The 14721-nt window shown below is 41.0% G+C and overlaps 1 protein-coding gene across 1 annotated transcript; it reads right to left on the bottom strand.

The window, feature by feature from the left end:
• Positions 1 to 8565: 8565 nt before the first annotated feature.
• On the bottom strand, positions 8566 to 10154 carry LOC105019677 (cystatin-1). The gene is made up of 3 exons (XM_010886033.3): positions 9863 to 10154; positions 9137 to 9205; positions 8566 to 8910 (listed from the first exon to the last, which is right to left on the bottom strand). The coding sequence occupies exons 1-3, from the start codon at positions 10070 to 10072 to the stop codon at positions 8821 to 8823; spliced, it is 369 nt and encodes a 122-aa protein (XP_010884335.1). The 5' UTR covers positions 10073 to 10154; the 3' UTR covers positions 8566 to 8820.
• Positions 10155 to 14721: the final 4567 nt, after the last annotated feature.

The following is a 14721-nucleotide window of genomic DNA, read 5'->3' as shown; positions in this document are numbered from 1 at the left end:
GTCCAGACAAGCAGACTTAGTGGTAAAAACTGCCCAAAAGCCACTATACTTCCCGTGGAGACCCAAGAAGTTTGGGATGTCTGCAAAAACTCTCACCAACTACAGGTGCACCATTGAGAGCATCCTCTCAGGCTGCATTACTGCCTGGTACAGCAGCCGCTCCGCAAGTCCCTCCAGAAGGTTGTGAATTTTGCGGAGCGCATCATCGGCTGCCATCTCCCCTCTGTGCAAGGCATCTATCATACACGATGCCTTAGGAAAGCACAGAACATCATCAAAGACTACAGCCACCAAGGCTATGGTCTGTTCACACTGCTGCTGTCTGGTTGCCACTAACAGAGCATTGGGCACGCACTTCCAGACTCACTGTTTTTTTTACATTAGAATATTTTTATGTACCATTCATAGGCATATATATATTTTTTTTTATACTGAAAATGTCTACCCATATTGCTAATTTTACCCATTCTACGTTCTTTAAAATTGCTGCTAGTTCACATTGTTAAGTATATCTTCGCTTTATGCATTTCTTAATTCTTACTGCATATATGTCATGTGACATGTTATTTGGTGCATTTGATAAATAAAATACTTTGACTTGACTTTGAATTCCACATCTCACTGATAAGGCCTTGCATATGACACCTTGACATACTTGAATGGATTGTCTCCATGCCTCGGCATACCCATCCTAGCCCCTACATTTCTTAGTCATGAGATTTGACCATATACCCTTGCAGATAGTTAGCTTCCATTGGCATTACATGTAAGCAATAAAGCACAGGGGTATTGTGTATGGCCAATATACCACGGCTATGAGCTGTTCTTAGAAATGATACACTGCGGAGTGCCTGTGTACAGCATTTAGCCACAGTATAATGACAATACACCACAAACCCTGAGATTCCTAATTACTATTATAAAGTGTTACCAGCACAATTAGAGCAGTAAAAAGCCATGTGATATCGGTGGTAAATGGTCTCATGTACCATGATTCAAACCAGCCGGTATATAATTGCATTTAGCGCTAACTTGCTTACCCAAAGCGACTTACATCATTGAATGCACATATTTACTACCTGTGTTATTCTAAAATGTTTTTGTTACGCCGGAGTAGAGGGGATGAATGAGCCTACAGTATATGAAAATAAGGTGACCATGATGATATAACAGCAATATTGGAAAATAACTTGGACACTTTTAATCAGTGCAATGGGGTCTTTAGTGGCCATAGGGACAATTAACATCCCAACCAGAAAGACGGTACCCTACTCAGGGCAATGTCCCAGAGCACAGGGAAGAGTAGCTCTGTCTAACCCTCCAACACTACTTCCAGCAGCATCTGGTCTCTGATCCAGGGACGACATGGACCAACCCATCATATCACAACTTAACTTTACCATCTTCCGGTAAAGGGAGATCTAACACAGCTTTATGGTCAAATACCTGTACATATAGACTAACAGAATTCTAGGTATACAACTGATAACTGGCATAAGATAAAGATTCAACCTCTACTTAAGGAGCTTTAAGCCTACTTTTCAAGTTAATTATATTGAAACCCATAAAAGCTTGGCAAAATCATGTTTCTTGTCAACAAATGCATGTGTATAATCACTATGGACTCTACTTATCATCCAGGGGTTTTCATTTGTTCCTCCCTATCAACAAAGTGGGTTAAAAGCATTCTGTACTAGGTAGGGCCGGTAAGGCAGAGTCGTTCATCTTTTTTTGTTGTGTCTTGACGTAATTTGTACTTAACAAGTTTGATTAAAGATAGGCGGTTATTTACTATTGTTAACAAGAAATTAAAGAGATCAGACATCCTTGCTTGACCTTTTATTTTATTTTTTAAAACCACTCTGCCCATGAGCAGCTTACCTTTCTTGTCTTTTCTACTCTCAGCATTTGTCAGCGTACTCTGAACAAGGTAGAAGAAAACATTGTTCACTAATTCTAATGCTTTGAATTCAAGTGTAAATTAACTTGCTTTCACTTTTGTCATCCATCTTTCCTGGAGGAGGGTTTTGACCGCAAGCCTCAACATAAGAAGAATGGGAAACTGTTTGCTGTCATTAACATACTTACGGCTACGAACAAATAGCAGTGAATAGTATCGACAATGTCTGAGTGATGTATTTGCTTCCAGATACCTCCAACAGAGAGTAAGAACGAGGAGCTGGGTGAGCAAAGGGTTAAAAATCACAGCAACTGCCTTAACATGGGGAGGGGGTGGGGGCAGGACAAGGGGACAGGATTCCATTGAGAATTGGGGGTCCTGCGATGCCTGAGATTGGGTAATACCAATGTGAGATAAATCGCGGGGAGGTTTTTCCTCTGTGCTGCTTCTCCACATCCCCCGTAGCACGAAAACCGAAGATCGTAATTCCAGTGTTGACGTTTCGTTTAACCAAACATCAACTTGTTTTCTATAACCTGTGAATATTGGGGGAATATTTTTGTGCCGTCTAAGAACAGGGGAGGGGGACTCTCGGTAACGAAAAGGAGAAAACATCACTGTCGCACTGAATGTTTATTATTTTCACTAAACATACATACATTGACAACTCAGTGTTTGGTACAGATTGATAGGATGTAATGTTAAAAAGGACATCGTGAAGACTGGATAACAATATAGCAGCTCCCTGGTAATTGTATAAGCGTGAGATTATCTAATGTATAGTCATTGCACGTTAGTATAAAGTGGGAGTTTTCCCCCCGCCTAGGACACGTTAATGGTATGTTGTAGTAGAAATACCATTGGTTTTATTGCCGCTTCTGTGTTAATCATTCTAGCTGCATAACTGTAATTTGTCTCATAGCCCCCTCCCTATTTTGATGGGGTTTACAAATGATATACTTCATTCGTCCATTTCTATGTGACTGGAAGTGTAATAATTTGACTGGTTTTTTTTACTTTTCTATCAGATTTTTTTTACAAACATGATCTGATGATCTATAATGGTGTCTTGTAACCCTTAGCCCAAAGATATTTGTGAAGTGCATACATCACTGACTTGGGTCACATTCCTTAGGCATAAAATGAAAAATGTGTATTAATGTTTTGCACCTAAAAATTACAGTTTCCTTTTGGAAAATCTATTTGGCTCTCAATTCTGTATGTCAATCTATTTGGTCCGGCAGATACCACAAAAATCACATTAAGGCTCATAAAAACGTATAACACATTCTCCAAATGTTATGCTTTTAGTATAAAATGAGCATGACTCTCAATTGGTCTCAGCCATCTATAAGCCTCAAGTTTGTCCATATCCTAGCTTTGAATATTGCACTCTACGTCCCACGAGGATGCCCTCTCATCTCCACCACAGAGAACCTTACTGAGAAACATCTGCCGTGACACTCGTCTCAGTGGACTGACCAGTTGTCATGAATTACAGAGAGATGTCATGCCACCATCCTGCGCATTGCGCCACTATAGAAAAGTAAAGCAATATGACCTGGACCAGACCTGCTTTTTGGAATGCTAAAATGTATCCCTGCATGTCTTTAGAGATGTTAACATGCCCAGCGATGTCTAGTACATACATTCATTTGTAATTTTATTGAGCAGCAATCTTTTCCAGGCCTCCTCTAGAGGAAGTATTCGGACTGGAATTGGACATTGTGAATAATAAAGGTTAAGTAAAAAAAAAAACTGCTCATAAAAAACACCACCATTTGGTTGACTGATTGTAAAATAAAAACATTATTTACTTTTCATTCAATATTGTGCGTGCAAGGGCTATAGATCTTTGTGTCAGCCGTCGGCAGAGCAGACAGCCGTGGCGTCAGTCAGAACCCTACGAATGCGTGGGGCTACGGTCCGAGGTGGGTGGGGACCCTGAGTGAATAAAAAAAAAAAAACAGCGCCAACTGGCAGCACATGCTAGTTATGTCATCCAACTGTCTCCGGAGCGATTTGATAACGTGCGGCTGGGCGGCAGGGGACAGAGCGTGTGCAGGCAAAGTGAGTGATGTAGCTTATTCGTAGAACAAAAAAGCAGACATAATAAAGGATTGCAAAGGACCTGCAATCCAACCCCCTTGTACCTCTATAATTTTCTGTGGAGTATGTTGGCGATTATATGAAGTAATACATGTGTCGGTTTCAGCGGTTTCTCAATATTCCCCCAGTTACATAGGGATAACAGAATGTCTCTGCATTGGAAATTTGGCCTCCAGGCAATAGCGGATCTGTGAGCATGCCTGCATAGAATATTACAAAAAAAGCATCACCTCTGACCTGATCTGACCAGCCCTAATAATCCCTCTGAGCTCTGACGAACAAATCCCTCCCACCACCAGACAGACTAGGTCCATTATCTATTTCAAGTTTATTTCTACAGGTCCTCTTCCTAGTCAATGCCGTTGTTTGCTATGCGGCGGTATTGAATTACAAAGTTCTGATCTAACGCTGGATGTTATGCAACCCCAGCACTAAGGGACTCGAACTGTAACATAAGCAGAAGAGACAGGAATAGAGCAGAGAGGCAGAGTGGTAGCTTGTTGTCTCCCTGTTACAAAACAGGCCACTGGCTAACCAACTACCATGCTGACTTCTGCCAAACATAGCCGATATGGATGATGTCCGTTTGGTTTTGAGCATATGGGAGTAACCAAGGAAAACAATTGTATTTGTCAAGAGACCATGCCAGTGATTGAGTCAAAGTGGATAGGTAGCTATGGGATTGATGCATTAGCCTGGGAACTGTAAAGATTAAGCTAGAACAGAAAAACACAGGTTCCTAACAGAACGTTATTAGCAGCAGGAGTTCAGAAACCTTATAAACGCTTAAGGTCACTTCAGCAATACTTCCATTAAAAAAATATACACTCACCTAAAGGATTATTAGGAACACCATACTAATACTGTTTGACCCCCTTTCGCCTTCAGAACTGCCTTAATTCTATGTGGCATTGATTCAACAAGGTGCTGAAAGCATTCTTTAGAAATGTTGGCCCATATTGATAGGATAGCATCTTGCAGTTGATGGAGATGTGTGGGATGCACATCCAGGGCACGAAGCTCCCGTTCCACCACATCCCAAAAATTCTCTATTGAGTTGAGATCTGGTGACTGTGGGGGCCATTTCAGTACAGTGAACTCATTGTCATGTTCAAGAAACCAATTTGAAATGATTCAAGCTTTGTGACATGGTGCATTATCCTGCTGGAAGTAGCCATCAGAGGATGGGTACATGGTGGTCATAAAGGGATGGACATGGTCAGAAACAATGCTCAGGTAGGCCGTGGCATTTAAACAATGCCCAATTGGCACTAAGGGGCCTAAAGTGTGCCAAGAAAACATCCCCCACACCATTACACCACCACCACCACCAGCCTGCACAGTGGTAACAAGGCATGATGGATCCATGTTCTCATTCTGTTTATGCCAAATTCTGACTCAACAGAAATCAAGACTCATCAGACCAGGCAACATTCTTCCAGTCTTCAACTGTCCAATTTTGGTCAGCTTGTGCAAATTGTAGCCTCATTTTCCTATTTGTAGTGGAGATGAGTGGTACCTGGCTATTGTAGCCCATCCGCCTCAAGGTTGTGCTTGTTGTGGCTTCACAAATGCTTTGCTGCATAACTTGGTTGTAACGAGTGGTTATTTCAGTCAAAGATGCTCTTCTATCAGCTTGAATCAGTCGGCCCATTCTCCTCTGACCTCTAGCATCAACAAGGCATTCTCGCCCACAGGACTGCCGCATACTGGATGTTTTTCCCTTTTTACACCATTCTTTGTAAACCCTAGAAATGGTTGTGCGTGAAAATCCCAGTAACTGAGCAGATTGTTAAATACTCAGACCAGCCCGTCTGACACCAACAACCATGCCACGCTCAAAATTGCTTAAATCACCTTTCCTTCCCATTCTGACATTCAGTTTGGAGTTCAGGAGATTGTCTTGACCAGGACCACACCCCTAAATGCATTGAAGCAACTGCCATGTGATTGGTTGATTAGATAATTGCATTAATGAGAAATTGAACAGGTGTTTCTAATAATCCTTTAGGTGAGTGTATTTGGTTGTTGGTGCAAAGACCCATTGAGAGAAACTGTTGAAATCCCCATAGGGATGGCCTGTTTCTTTTACAATCGCAGTAATAGAGGATTTTACATTTGGTCACTTGATTGAATCAGTCATAAATTGTCTTTGTTTTGATAAAACATCTGTTTTTCTCTGTGGATAGAATAGGTACTGTATATTTTCAACAGTACACGGTAATTCTTTAGACAGCAAGGCTCTGACGATCAATAGCTTTTGGTAAGTATGCCATCTTGTGGATAATTTATGTACTGACAATTTATCAATGAACATAGAATCAATTTCACATTATTCCAGAAGTAGACAATAATGCTACAGCTTTTTCCCCTATTCTTTCTTTGGTATTTCCATTAAATTAAACATTAATGCTGTATTCTTTGTCTGATACTGTGTTAGGTTCAATGTGGTAAAAATGCTACATTTTTAAAAACACCTTGCAGTTGCTCTAAACACTGGGCTACTGGCTGTCCCCAAAATGATTTTTACTGTCTCTTAGATATCTTTACGGGTTGTACTGTGCATTTGGAATGTCTTCAGACCCCTTAACTATTTCCACAATGTGTTAAATTACAGTGTTATTCTAAAATTATTTAAACAGATTTTGTTACTTCAGTTTTCATGTCTTAGTTTCTGTTTCGGTATCTCCATTTTTATTAAATGTTCTCCACTCTCCCTGCGTCTGTGTCCTTCCTCCGTACCTGCAACATTGCATAGCCTGACGTTCTGCTGTCATTTGAGGAAGGGAAAGGGTGTTTCAAATGATTATCCTTGAGATGTTTCTACCACTTGAATGGAGTCCACCTTTGGTAAATTCCTTTGATTGGACATGATATGGAAAGGAACACACCTGTCTCTATAAGATCCCACTGTTGACAGTGCTTGTCAGAGCAAAAACCAAGCCATGACTTTGAGGCGAGTGTCTGTAGAGCTCCAAGACAGGATTGTGTGAGGCACATATCTGGGAAAGGGTGCCAAAACATGTGAACCTCAAAATACAATGGCCTCCATCATTTTTAAATGGAAGAGGTTTTGAACAACCAACACTCTTCCAACAGCTGGCCGGCAGCCCACGCTGAGAAATTGGGGCTTTGGAAAAGGGCACTGGTTAAAGAGGTGACCGAGAACTTGATGGTCACTCTGACAGAGCTCCAGAGTTCCTGTGTGGAGACAATGACAAATAAGATTCTCTGATCAAACAAAGATTGAACTCTTTGGCCTAAATGCAAGGCATCACATCTTCAGGAAACTAGGCACCACACATCACCTGTGCATGGTGGTGGCAGCATCATGCTGTGGGGATGTATTTTGGCATCAGAGTCTGGGAAACTAGTCAGGATTGAGGGAAAGATAAATGTTGCAAAATACAGAAATAACTAAATAAGCTCACGGCCAAGACAATGAAAGAGGGGCTTTGGGTCAAGTCTCTGAATGTCCTTGAATGGCCTAGCCAGGGCTTTGACTGGAACATGATCAAACATCTCTGGAGAGAACTGAAAATGGTTGGGTAGTGACATTCCCTATCCAAACTGACACTGGCTGGAGAGGTTGTCAAAAAAGAATGGGAGAACTCCTCAGTGCCAAGGTTGTAGCATCAAATCCAAGAAGGTTCAAAACTGTAATCGCTGCAGGAAGTGCTTCAACAAAGTATTGATTGAAGGGGTCTGAATGCTACGTAAATCTGATATATAAGTTGTTTCCTTTTTTATAAATTTGCTGAAGTTTCTAAAAACTTGTTTTTCCTTGGTCATTATTGGATATTGTGTGTAGATTGATCTATCCCACCTCCTGGCATGACAGATCCAGCGTCATTTGAAGCACGGACACCTGTTTGTTATTACTACCCTCACCTGTGTTCCTCATCACCGTCCCTATAGAAGTTCCAACTTTCCTAATGTATCTTGTTGGTCATTATTTGGTTTCCACACGATGGTAACATTGTTCCTTTCTGTTTTAATGTCTTAGTCATGTGCAAAGTTACATGGCCTAGCTTATATTATGCTGTCAGTTGGGGGAGGACAGGGTGAACAGCTAGCTTGTGTCTTGCATATGACTGACTGAAAGGGAATATAGTTACCGCTATAATATCTATTGCTTAAAGAATGTTGATCCAGGTACCGTCTGCTTTTGAAGATTGGTCCCGAATTAGGGCAGAGACATAATCATATCATTTGGGTACCTCATTCCATCCTTCAGGGAAAGGATATTACATTCATAAATGTTGTAGGTGCTGCCAAAACTGAACACTGGACCAGATTCAAATACTGATTTTTGAGAACTGATTGAAGAAGGGGGATGTTCCTGTTAAGATAGACACTAAAGCTTTTATGCATGGTGTGGGTCTTAATACTCCAGCTAGAGTTGGGTCTTCATGTTCCAGCGTCCTTCCTCAGACAATTAAGACCTAAATACACAGACCTAGCTAATTAAATTTCACTATCACCAGCATCAGAGTCAGTTCACTCAAACTGTATTTTAGACAATCTGTGAAACCACAAAACAATCCAATCAATACTTAAGTAATTATATAGATTTTATTTGTACTTCTCCATTTAATCTAGCAGTAAAACAATTAGTTTTTAACTTTGAATGAAAAATGCACAATCCGTTATCTTTTTAAGCAAACACTGCCTTCCTGATATAAGCAACAGCACCGCACTTGATGCATTCAAAAAGCTTTAGGATTCCACTGGCAGCTCAATTTGTGTAAATGTGCACATAATAACTTGGTTTTTGAAACTGCACATTTAACAAAATGCTCCTGTCCATCTTAAGACACTGGTTCACAGCTGCTCTTGATCAGAATTCTTTGATGGTTCTTCCATGGAGCAGTCACAATAACAAAATGGCAGCGGAAAACCTGCAATAAGAGAGAAGCAGAGAGTGTCTAGACTATTGACATGGCGTAGCAGAGATTTCCAACATCTTGTTTTCTGACTCACAGATTGTGTAAAGAACAGCCTTCGCTAACTCAACCCCTTGAACCAGAGATTAGATTTCAAGAATACATATTGCTACTCTCTGAAGGACTGTTATGACCTCAAAAGAAGGTGCATGTTTAAGGTGTGGTTGAAGCTCTGGCATACCTGGTTGTTGCTGGAGTGTGAAGAACCTATCAACTCCACATCAATGTCATACCGACCTCCACCGACCTCCTGGAAGAGAAGCACCTCAGTTCAGAGTCATGTGTGCAGCATAAGACTTCATAGTCTTCTAACACTGAGCTAACCAGCAATTGCAAAATGAAAAAATTAAGGGACCACTGCGCCCTTTTCTTTCCTTTCCAAAAAAGTTGAAAAGGAAAGTTTTGAGTGAGGAACCAAAGCGTTCAATTTGCAGTGGTCTCTTAATTTTAACCCTTCTGTTCCACACTCAAAACCTTCCTTTTTGACTTTTTTGGAAAATAAATAAATAGGTGCAGTGGTCTCTTAATTTTTTCCAGAGCTGTATTTACTATGCAAATTCAACCGAGCCCTGTATAACTAGAAAATAAAAGACACAGTTTCAGAAAACCAAACATATATGTTACATATAAGGTATACTGTATTTGTAGTGGTAAACCTTTTTTCATTTCTTTTCAGCTTATTCGCTAATTTGATGTGTTATAAAGCTAGATAAGACCATGGCAAATTTGTCAGAATCAGGGAATAAACATTACAAATTTGTCATAATATTCAAATATTTAAGTTAACAATAGTGGATATGTCAAAATGTATGTCAAAATGCTCAAATAGGAAGATAAGTACTCCCTAAATATTTTCTGAAAATTTGCAGTATTTATAAACAGTAATATTCATAAAGCACTGGCTCACCTCTCTGGTGACAGAGTGGAACTTGCTAATGGTGTTGAGTTTTTGAGTCGGGCTGTGGAAGTTGAAGCTCTCCATTCCAAAGGCAACGCACGCCTGTACCTCAGGGTCAGCCGGGTCCACATTTTGCTTCGCAGGAAGGGCACTGGACATGGCAAAGGCAATGGCTGACAGGCAGCAGAGGGTGTAGAGTGAATGCCTGAAGTAAAACATTATTTGTCGTTAAAGGTTTTGCTAAGAGTTATTGCTGAGAGAGAGTGGGAGAGTCTGGCACAAAACAGTGCGTCACTAGAGTATACACTGCGTGCACCCTGACGCTCACACACATGCGCACAGATTGGTTCTCAGTTGCTTAATCTGATTCATGAGTTGTGTTCATTGGAGTCACTGAAACATCTATGTTGCGAATGGCTTGAATAGTTATCATGTTAGTGAGTTAGGTTTGACTTTCTCAGTTATGATATGCATGTTTATTTTGGGTCTGAGAGCTTTTCAGTTGTGGCCAATGCACACACCGCTTATTATGTACGGGAGATGAAGTGACACCCTTCCCCTCTTTTGACCAGTTCCCTCCTGGTAAATAAATATTTGGTGACCTATTTTCCAGCGTAAACAGATATTTGGCCCTTTGATCATGGTCAAGTGAGTTAACTTGGGTTTGTGGTGTCTTAAAGCACAAGTGAATGTAATAGCTGTGATCTACAGTACATAGTACTTTCAGAAAATAATTTCTCACAGCTGCAACAGGTGTGGCCTTTTTCAAGTCTCTCGATTGTAGTATATGTACGTGCCCTGACATGCAGTACTTGGCGCAGCCATGGATTGTTAAGCTCTACTCTGCTGCCTGATATCCAGGTCTCAATTGACATTATGCTATTTTTATTAAACTTTTAGTTTTTACAAGAAGTGAGTGCTTAACATGAACCCTGTATTGCACTATAACACGCATCAAACTGCGCATTTGAAAAAAAACTGCTAACACATTAAATATTTTGGAATTTAAAGCATCTTTTTTTCCCTAGGGTAGATACTTTTTACCCAGGTTTATTTGGGTTTCCAACTAATTTTGTAATAAAACAAAGATGTAGGATAGGTATTCTTTAGATCAACAGGGTTGGGTAGGTTAGTTTCTGAAAGCAATCCATTACAAAATTTGAAACTGTCATTTAAATCTGAGATTACCCACACAGTATCATAAACTGTTTGCTTTTCAAATACTTTAGCCCAATACACTGTAGGATTGTTCTGGCAAAGATGCATTCATAGTAGATTACAAAACTATATTTTATTTGGATAGGCTAATATAAATACATTTTTGTTTTTGCTAAGGACAACTTGAGCAAATGGAACATTAGTTCTGGTTACTGATCTGGATATGCATGCCCACCCGTTTTATGCCATTGCGGATCATTATTAAACCCAATCAAGTGTGCAAGTTTTGCAATGCTACTCACACTTTTTTGGGCCCAATTTGGACATTTTCACTTAGGGGTGTACTCACTTTGGTTGCCAGTGATTTAGGCATTAATGGCTGCGTGTTGAGTTATTAAATTTAAACTGTTTTACAAGCTGTACACTTACTACTTTACATTGTAACAAAGTGTAATTTCTTCAGTGTTGTCACATGAAAAGATATAATCAAATATTTGCAAAAATGTGAGGGGTATACTCACTTTTGTGAGAAACTGTATATGTTTTAGTTAGGAACCTGCTCAAACACAGGAGCGATAACTATTTAGAAAACAAAAGCTTTCTGAATTTAATACTTATCCAAGATAAACTGCTAAAATAATAAAGGGAACACGTAATCATCACAGTATAACACTAAGTCAATTAAACTTCAGGGATCTCAATCTGTTCAATTAAGAACCATATGTGAGTGTGAATCAATGTCACCTGTTTTGGTGCAAATGAAATTAACAGGCGCAGAGACAACAGAGGCAACAGCTAAGACAACCCCCAAAAATTGAATGGTTTTGCAGTTGGTGGCGACAGACAATTGCTCTCTCTCTTGTACTTCCTGAGTGATTCTACTCTAATTTTGTGTTTTGCTAGTGTCCTACTGGTAGTAGGAGGCGGTACCTGCAGCCCATTCAGGTTGAACAGGCACACCCATACACGCCGTCACAAGAAGACTTGCTGTGTCTCCAAGTACAGTCTCTAGAGCATGGAGGAGATACCCAGAAATGGGCTGTAGGAGAGCTGGACAGGGCTATAAAAAGGCTTGAACCCAGCAGCAAGACCGGTATCTGCTCCTTTGTGCAAAGAGGAACAGGAGGAACACTGCCAGAGCCCTGCAAAATGACCTCCAGCGGGCTACTGGTGTGTGTGTTTCTGAACTGTGAGAAACAGACTCCATGAGGGTGGCATGAGGGCCTGACCTCCTCTAGTGGGACCTGTGCTCACAGCCCAGCACTGTGCAGCTCGATTGGCATTCGCCAGAGAACACCAGAATTGGCAGGTCCGCCATTGGTGCCTCGTTCTCTTCACAGATGAGAGCAGGTTCACACTGAGCACATGTGACAGACGTGAAAGAGTCTGGAGATACCATGGTGAACGTTATGCTGCCTGCAACATTATCCAGCATGACTGGTTTGGCGGTGGGTCAGTGAGGCATATCCTTTGGAGCAGGTGTGTCCAAACAGTTCCACGGAGGGCAGAGTGTCTGCAGGTTTTTGCTCTCACCTTGTACTTGATTGACTAATTAGGTTACTAATTGATTAGTTTCTACCCTCACCTGATTGTTTAGGTGTGAACTAGGAACCAATTTATAAGAAAAACCAAAAACCTGCAGACACTCGGCCCTCCGTGGAACTGTTTGGACACCCCTGCTTTAGAGGGTCGCCCAGACCCCCACGTGCTAGCCAATGGTACCCTGACTGCTGTTAGGTACCAGGATGAAATTCTCAGACTCATCGTCTGACCTTACACTGGTGCAGTGGGCCCTGGGTTCCTCCTGGTTCAGGACAATGCCCAGCCTCATGTGACCACAGTGAGTTGGCAGTTCCTGGATGACAAAGGCAATGATGCTATTGACTGGCCCTCACGTTCATCAGGAGCATGCCCAGATGTTGTCGGGAGTGCATACAGGCATGTGGGGGCCATACACGCTACTGAGTCACATTAGGAGTTGCCGTGATGAAATTCATGCAAGTTGGAACAGCCTGTGATTTCAATTATTCACTTAGATTTTCCGTGTGAGTTTGAATCCAGCCCTCAATCAGTTGGTGATTTTGGTTTCCGTTGACTGTTGACGTCATTTTGTTCTCGACGAATTACACAATGTACTTTAAAGATTTTGATGTTTCCTTCATCGAGACCAGATGTGCGATTCAAGTGTTAGTTGCTCTCCACAAATACTGAGGAATTCCTCCGGCAGGTTCATGCTCTACAACAGGGCTGTCCAACCCTGTTTCTGGAGATCTACCATCCTGTTGGTTCATGCTCTACAACAGGGCTGTCCAACCCTGTTTCTGGAGATCTACCATCCTGTTGGTTCATGCTCTACAACAGGGTTGTCCAACCCTGTTTCTGGAGATCTACCATCCTGTTGGTTCATGCTCTACAACAGGGCTGTCCAACCCTGTTTCTGGAGATCTACCATCCTGTTGGTTCATGCTCTACAACAGGGCTGTCCAACCCTGTTTCTGGAGATCTACCATCCTTTTTGCTCCAACTCTAATTTGGCACACCTGATTCTAATAATTAGCTGACTGAAAAGCTTAATCGGGCTAGTCACAAATGGGGTTGACGGGAAAACCTACAGGACAGTAGGTCTCCAGGACCAGGTTTAGGCAGCCCTGCTCTACAACATATCCAAGAAGACTCAAGGCTGTAATTGCTGCCAAATGTGCCTCAATAATGTAGAGTGAATGAATCTGAATATTTGTATAAAAGTGATATTTCACAAGTGAATTGTTTTTAATATATAAATTAGCAAATATTTCACAAAAAGGGGGAAAACAAAGGGGTTTGAATACTTTCTGAATGTACTGTATAATCACAAGTGAAGAAATTAAATTGTTTATATTTACCAAAACCTCACTTGACAAATATAACAAGTGTTTGATCCTATGTTTCTTAGTTGAAATGAATGATCCCAGACATTTTCTGTACACAAAAAAAACACATCTCTCAAATTGTATGCAATTATATGTTTACGCCATCACCTGATGTTTCAGTAGAATTACACCCTGCCTCATGTCACAATGATCTGTACACAATTCCTGAATGCTGAAACATGGCCAGCATATTCACCCAACATCAGTATCCAATTGGGCATGTTTCAAATTCTCTGGATCAAAGGTATCTGTTAGCTGCTAAGGCTATCTAGAGTTGTAAATACATTGTTTCTGTTATTCTTCTTTTAGACACTGGAGGGCTGAACTTAAACATTTCTCATTTAAGGTCTGAAGACTGTGCAGACGAACTGAACTCACTTTCATGTTTCTGGAACCATTCAGAGATATGTATTTTGTGACAATGCATTATCCTGCTAGAATAACCTAATTAACATGTAGCTATTGTAACAGGGTAGATGTTTGTAGCCATGTCCCTGCTTACCCAAAAGGTTAAATGGCACAAATAAATCTCTTTTGTCTGGTGTTTAGCTGGGCCTGTGCATCCCAAATATACAGTAGATAGCAATTATTTCGTACAAAAATAACACTGGTCTGTGCATCTATAAATGCGGAAGACATGAGAACAATCTCTATGCCAACAGGGTTACCAGTAGCAGGTCAGGTCTGTAGTGCAAGTAAAACAGTAGTTATAAAACAGTGACATAGGCTGAAGAGAAGAATGCCATCAGGAAGCAGATGTGCCGGACCCAGTACCAAAACCAGCAAGTGCTTTTGGACAGT

Source organism: Esox lucius, chromosome 22 (assembly GCF_011004845.1).
Source record: "Esox lucius isolate fEsoLuc1 chromosome 22, fEsoLuc1.pri, whole genome shotgun sequence".
Classification (NCBI taxonomy): Eukaryota; Metazoa; Chordata; class Actinopteri; order Esociformes; family Esocidae; genus Esox; species Esox lucius.
The sequence above is the reverse complement of the archived record's forward strand: the minus strand, read 5'-3'. Positions and strand labels throughout refer to the sequence as shown.